General features: G+C 33.0%; 1 protein-coding gene across 1 annotated transcript; it reads right to left on the bottom strand.

Moving 5' to 3' along the window:
* Window positions 1-228: 228 nt before the first annotated feature.
* Window positions 229-2,277, bottom strand: LOC107457736 (uncharacterized). Its single transcript, XM_016075902.2, has one exon. The coding sequence runs from the start codon at window positions 2,275-2,277 to the stop codon at window positions 229-231; it is 2,049 nt and encodes a 682-aa protein (XP_015931388.2).
* Between the last annotated feature and the right edge of the window lie 5,585 nt (window positions 2,278-7,862).

Below are 7,862 nucleotides of genomic sequence, written 5' to 3'. Positions count from 1 at the left end.
AACCAAGTAGGCCTCCGCAATAGATTCTTCAGGACGACTTCTATTTCGAACATATGACTTCAAAGTACACATGTATCTTTCGGGAGGATACATCCACCGAAATTGAACTGGGCCGCCTAGTCTCACTTCATTAGCCAAATGAATAGGCAAATGCATCATTATGTCAAAAAATGAAGGAGGAAAAATCCTCTCCAATTGGTATAGTGTTATCACAATCTCTGCTTCCAATTAATTTATCTCTTCTAATGTGATAACCTTTTGACATAACTGACGAAAAAAAGAGCCAAGCCGAATTAAAGGGATTGCGACCGAATCTGGAAGTATACTTTTGATGGGAATTTGCAGCAAATAATGCAGCATAAAATGGGCATCATGAGTCTTGTAACCTGATACTTTTCTTTCTGCAAGGTTCACGCATCGAGAAATATTTGAGGCAGCACCATCAGGTAGCTTTGCTTTCTTCAAGACATCACAAAAAATTGATTTCTCAGCTTTAGTCATGGAGAAACATGCTTTTGCAAACTTCACTTTTCTATGACCTCTTATTTCTTTTGGATGAAGATTCTTACGAATGCCTATTTCTTTCAAGTCATATCGAGCATTTAGGTGGTCTTTTGTCTTTCCAGATATATCCAAGAGAGTTCCAAGAATACTGTCAACTATATTCTTTTCTATATGCATTAAATCAAGATTGTGTCTTGATGTGTTATACTTCCAGTAAGGTAAATAAAAAAAGATTGACCTTTTTCTCCACGGGCTTTCATTCACCTTTGTTTTTGTCTTCCCAAAGGAATTCTCCATAGAATCTAAGTGACTTAAAACTTCCATGCCCTCTAGCAACGGTGGAGCTTTTCGATGTTCTTCTTTTCCATTAAATGACCTTTTATTAGTTCTCCATGGATGTTCCTCGGGCAAAAAAACACGATGACCTATATAACACATCTTCCGACTATGTGTAAGATAACTAGAACAAGTCCCATAGTTACAAGAAGGGCAAGCTAGTTTCCCCTTTGTACTCCACCCGGATAACATTGCATATGCAGGAAAATCACTAATTGTCCATAAGAGAGCTGCATGCATTTGAAAAGTTTTATTTCTTGCGGCATTGTATGTTTCTACCCTAAGTTCCCATAACTCCTTCAATTCCTCAATCAATGGTTGCAGGTACACGTCAATATCATTTCCTGGCGATTTTGGTCCCGGGATCAACAGAGAAAGCATGAAGTATTCTTGTTTCATGCACATCCATGGTGGCAAGTTATAAGTCATTAAAATAACCGGCCATGTGCTATGAGATATACTCATGGTTCGAAACGGATTGAATCCATCGCTCGCCAAACCAAGTCTCAAGTTACGAGGTTCCTTGGCGAATTCTGAATGTCGGTTATCAAAATCTTTCCATGATTGACCATCGGCAGGATGCCTTAGCTTTCCATCCTTTTTACGCTCTTTCTGATGCCAACTCATATTCTTAGCGGTCTTTGAGCACATGAATAGCCTTTGAAGCCTGGGAATTAGGGGAAAGTGCCGTAATGTCTTTGCAGGAATGTTGTGAGCTTTCTTTGAAGATATGTCACCTTCAACTACCGCAGGCTCAATCCAACGAGACGTTCCACATTCATGGCAACATGTTTCATTTTCGTGCTCTTTCCAATATAGCATGCAGTCATTTGGACATGCATCAATCTTTTTATAATCAAGACCTAAATCTCTCACCATAGCCTTGGCTTTGTTGAAAGAAGAAGGGAGATTCAAGTTAGGAATAGCCTCTTTCAACAACTCCAGGAGGGAAGTGAACGAGGCATTGCTCCATCCATGTAGACACTTCAACAAGTATAGTCGGATGGTGAAAGATAACGTAGAAAATTCCTTGCAACCAGGATATAGTTCCTTGCTAGCCTCGTCAACCAAATTATAGAACTTCTTTGCATCTTCGTTCATACCTTCTTTTTCTCCCTCAACATCTGCCACATTCCTAAACCTTTCGTCTAGCAAGCCTTCAATGTCATCGCATGAATAAATCTCACCGGTATCACCAGTATCGACATCCATACCAATTACACTTTCCCCATGATTAACCCATCGTGTATAGCCCTTGACAAATCCAAAGCATATTAAATGGCTATAAATAGACTCTCTTTGACCCCAAAGGAAGTTGCAACATTTTGCACAAGGACATAGAATTTCCTCTCCTTGAGGATTTCCAACGGAGTAAGCATAGTCCAAGAATATATTGACGCCGTCTCTAAACTCTTGGCTTTGTCTTGGTAAACTCATCCAGTTCTTGGATGAGTCCTGGGAAAACCTAATTGTTCATAGTGATATTACTATTAAACTAAAAACGATTTTTATTTATCAAAATGGAATCTGAAACTTGCTATATATGCACAGTTGCTTAATATAAAATATATTAAAAAGTGCAAAAGAATAACATAAACATATAAAAGCAAATAAGTATAAGATAGAAATATCTTACGAGGTCATGCCGCAATAATTTGCACTTAGTGTTCAGCTGCGTGCAGTAGCTTCATACTTAGCAGGTTGGGATCCGTCAATAATGAGAAAATTGACAAAAGAACCTGAAATAGAACAAGACTAAAAACTTTATGTTTTCCAACATTCAAAACAGGATCAGCATAAATGAGGTATTTTCATTCACATAGGATTCTATTTAGAAAATTTAAAAAAGAACAGATCCAGTTTTTATTAAGTATCTGCAAACCACATAGTGAATTATTAAGTTGGAACTAAAACTATAACTCAAGTCAGGATTAATGGATGTCTATTTTAAGTGCAGTATTATTTAATGAAAACTGCCTCCAAGTATGATCAGTACTAACATCTAGATGCATTAAGGAGATCAAATAAAAAATAAGATGAAATGAGAAAAAAAGAAACTTAAAAAATAAATATTTTCTAATTATTTTTAAAAAAATATTAATTTTCTTTTTTTTCTAATAAAGAACACAGACCACAATTCTTTTTTTCTTTTTTAGTTTCTTTCTTGACGAGACCTGTAAAATAATGAGTTATATGTGGCGTTGAAAGAAGCCATCCAAAGAAGCCTAGTTAGTTGGATTTTATTATGCGCAAATATAACAGGACTAAGAATATTAGTTTAGTGGACTACTCTGCATAAATGAACTAATCACTATTAATCTATTCTCAATTTGTCATCACTACTATACTAATCATTATGATTAGGATGTCAATTTCAATAATGTAATTTCTAGAAACAACCACAGTAGCTAGCTGCCCCACCCAATGACCCAGTCCTCATAATTGGTCCTCCTTATATATGTTTATGCTTAAAAGTGGTAATTTACTAATTCCATTTCATTCCCCAGGAAAAGCATCAAAGAAGGAATATGTTCACTCTCTTTTAAGCCATGGTTTTCAGCCTTAGAGTTTTACTTATAAGAAGGAGAGACCAGAGTTTAAGTTTAAGTTCCCAGTTCCCACACCACTTAGTTCTCATAGTTCATGGCACAGGTTTCTCAATATGTTACATACTTACATGTATCATTACTAAGCCTTGATCTCTTCAGCTAAATGGTTCCCCAGATCTGAAGCTTTTGACACACCTCATTGCATCCATCCAGCTGGGATATGAACCTAGAAATAAATGTAAATCTACGGCACAAACACAGAAAATGAAGGGTTTATATATGTTTGGGGCTAGTATTAGTTGTTCTTTATGTCACTTTTGACTTCTTAATACACATTGTAATATGTATTTTATTGTAAAAGCATGAGCAATCCATTTGTATATATTAGTTATGCTTCTGAATTTTGATAGCTCAACATTCATAGTTGAACTTATTGATTCTGCTATCGCTACTTCTCATTTACGCTGTTAGTGCACTAGTTACTTAGATTAGAGAAGGTGAATCATGAGAAGTGAGTATGATTTTCTCATTCATTACTGAAATGGAGGGTGGTTATATACATGCTGCTTACTTGATAACAGATTTCCTACTACTGATTATTACTGACTTCTAAGTAACTCGCTGCCAACTGTCTAATTAACTAACCGATATTTTCTTGGCTTCTAATGGCATCGATGAAGACGCTTTTTATACGAAGTTTTCTTGCTTTCTTACACAACTTTTAATAGTAGTAATAGGGGGAAAATATATCTTAAGATTATTATATTTATAATATTACAACCATATGATCCAAAAATCAGCCGTAAATCAAGTCACTTGTATAAGAAAGTAGTAGTCTTATGTTCAAATCTATAATCAAACTTTACAAGTTATTATAATCAAATATGATTCATGTTTATAACAAATTTCATAAATAATATAACCAAAGTGCAAAAAATTGAAGTATCTGCATAGAATGTTTTATTTTCCTTAACGCTAACTACAAATTATAATCAGTCTCATATAGTTATTGATTAACACATTCATTTACTCAAAAACACACATGAAAACAGTAAAATACTATATCGATTATCATTTCCAGTAATAACCAATTCACCTTTTTGTCTTTTTCACACAAGTCAACAAAGCAAAGCCTTATGCTGATAGAAGTTACACAAGCAGCTTCCACTCACTTTCCTGTTTTCACACACACACACTTTTTAGTGTTTGTTAATAATCTTGTATTAACAGAACACTGCTTGAATTGAAGCAGCATTGCATCAATCCTATATTTAAATTTGTCGGAAAGATAACTTTGAAAGCTAATAATATTTTCACTTCTTCTTTTCCAATTTTATTCAGTTTTTGAAGAAGATGAAGTACACAAATATGAGTTTGGCCAAGAACTGAAGTGATCTCATTTTTCTGGGTCTGGAAACTTGAAATATCAGTGCTTAAAAGCTGTGGAAGCCTTAGCAATGCACAAATTTAGTCCATGTCAATCTGCATCTGGTGTTATATAAATTTGAGTTTGATGTAACCATTTATAAAATGATTTAGATTTATAAAATATTAAACTGTTTGTATGTTAATATTCTAAAAAAATATATGGAACTAAAAAACCTTTTTATCTTCTTTTTTTTATTGTGTTCCTTATGACAGATTTTATTTTCTAGAAGCAAAGGAGACTATTAGAATTTAGACGCATTGTCATTGGTGGTAGCTAGGAACTAGGATCTAACATTTGTTACATAATCAATTTACACTATCAAAAAATAACAAAATCCTAACTCAAAATAAGCTAACTAAGATCAACTCTGGCTAATAGCTAAGCATTTTACATTTTCTAGCAATACAAGTAAAATCACCAGTTAAAAGCTAAAGGACTCAAAGTGCAGATTTTCAGCCAAATTAAATGAGCAAACAGCCGCTACCTCCTGCCTTATTTCCTTGGGAGTAGAAACAAGAACTCCCACAATAATAAAAAACCAAAATAAAATGGTACTGCACAAAGCTATGTATGTAAAAACAAGTTTAAGTTCAACCAGAAGATTTAAAATACACATGCAGTTCCATTAAACGCACACAGTGACAGTAGAGTTGCTTCAACACTAATGCACACATACAGCAACAACAGCAACAAGTTTCATATAACCAAAAATTAGGATTCAAAACACAAAAATAGAAAAGAAAAACAAAGGTAAAATCATGAGTACCTGTAGAACAATGATCAGCGGTGATGAACCCTAGCAGAAGAACGCTGGCAAATTGGAAGAGATCATAGATGAACGGCAAGCAAAACCTAAAGACTTTATAGATCTGGTTACAAAATACACAAATATACACAAATATGAACGGCAAGCTCGAAACAGCAACATTATTACCAAAAATCCTATAATAGCAACATCAACATTATTAAAATTAGGATTCAAAATGAAAAAGAAAAAGGAATATGCAGAATCATAGGTACCCGGTGATGAACAAGCGAGCAGAAATGATGGAAGCTCGAACTGCTAGCAGAGACAATCGAAGATCAAACGCGAACAAAGTGAATTGAATCTCGATTGCAAGCAGAGAAGATTGAATCTCGAACTACAAGCAGAGAGAATCAAAGCTCAAACGCGTGTCAAGACCTCCATTGCCATCCTCGAAGAGAAGAAGACGAAGAAGAAGATGATTTAGTAGCACGTCAATGTCTGAAGAAGATGAAGATGAGGATGAATTAGCAAAGAAGGGCACACGTCAATGTCTCCTCTATTGCCATCATCGAAGAGAGGAAGATGAAGATGATTTTGTGCTTGTTAGGGTTGGGGTTTTGTCTCAGACTTTCTTTCAGTAAAAGGAGAAGAAGATGATGAATTGAATGCCCGTGGAGGAAAGGGGTTTTGTTTTTCTTTTTTTTTAGTTAAAGTGGGAAAAATATTTTGTTAAAATATTTGGAGAGAAGCTTATAATTTTAAAAAAAAATATTAATTTATTTTAGACAACATTTATAAGTTGATATTTATTAAAAATTTTAAAGCAACTTTTATAAAATGTAATATATGAATATAATAAATGTTGTCTATTTAATTTATTAAAGCAACATCTTTGTTATGTTTTTTAATTAACTAAAAAATAACATTTATAACATGTTGATTTAAAAGAGTTGCAATAGTCTTATTTTTTTGCAACAAATATTAAGAGTTGCTTTTTATTATTTTAGACAACATTTTTTAAGTATTGTTTCGAATATATGTTGTCATAGATCAAAATTGTTGTAGTGCCAGCTAGAACTACTCTGATACACATCACTAAAATAAAGCCAATATAAAAAAAAATTTATGTTAGAATAGAACTTACAACAAAATTTAAAAAAAATAAAAAAAGTCCATCATTTATAAAATTATTATTATTTTATTATAGATTTAAAAAATACTAAAAAAAGCTCAAAATTTGAATCGCATCAATATACCCCGCAGAAAAGCATCATTTGGCTAATTTTTTTGGAAATACTAAAAAATGATGTGTCACTATTATGATTAATTGACGTGTTTTCCTTATATAGATTTAAATTTTTATTTTATTTTAAATAACAAATTTGAACCCTCAAATTTAAAAAATCAGAGAGTCAGATTTTTATAGTGTACAAATTGAGGGGTCCTTAGGTATTATAGCCAAAGATAGAAATTAAGTTAAACTTTAAAAAGAATAAAAAAAAACCATAACAACTTGTTTTCTTATGCATGATTGAAGCTCTCAAAGGGAAGGCAAGTACAATTGGATGAACTTTTTAAAAAGGCTCCCAACTTGTTTTCTTATGCATGATTCAAAGACAAATTGATTTCGAGTTAGTTAGAGTTTCTAGAGGGTGTTTGCGAATTGAGAAAAGGGATTAGCACCGTGTGAACTTGAATTAATCTTCTAAAAATTTGCTTTTAACTACTTCCATGAAGCATGGTCTTGTAGGAATGATGAGACGAGGTATTGGCTGAATTTTGCCTAAATAGTCATAAAAGTCGAACACGAGAAAAAGCAGTGATAGGATATTTTGAACATTGTGTACAGTGTGGACAATAATTTGATACTTAGAACAATCTTGAGTGAAGCTTTTTTATATTAGGTAAGCGATTGTAATTTAGGTTTTAGATAAAAAAAATTAATTTTTAGTTGACACTTAATATCCCAAATTCATAATCATAGGTTCTTCTCCTTGAATTTGGTATCTGAATTTGTTTATGAACATGGTAGAAATAGAATGTTAGATTATATCATGATGAGAATGAGTATAATCCATTCTTTTTCTTGTACCAAATTGACTGATATTTTTTTTGTCTCAAGGAGGTTCTGCAAATAATTCTAACTTCACTTAATCTGAAATAATTTTTTTATCAAGTTATGATTTTAAGTTCCATTTGTATTAAATAATTTTTTAACCCATGAATCCTAGGTCTTGGTATTTGTCTGTGAGAAGGATGAAAGGTGGATAATCTCTAAATTATCTATCCTCTCTGA

This window comes from Arachis duranensis, chromosome 7, assembly GCF_000817695.3.
Source record: "Arachis duranensis cultivar V14167 chromosome 7, aradu.V14167.gnm2.J7QH, whole genome shotgun sequence".
Classification (NCBI taxonomy): domain Eukaryota; kingdom Viridiplantae; phylum Streptophyta; class Magnoliopsida; order Fabales; family Fabaceae; genus Arachis; species Arachis duranensis.
This window is presented reverse-complemented; position numbering and strand designations above follow the sequence as displayed.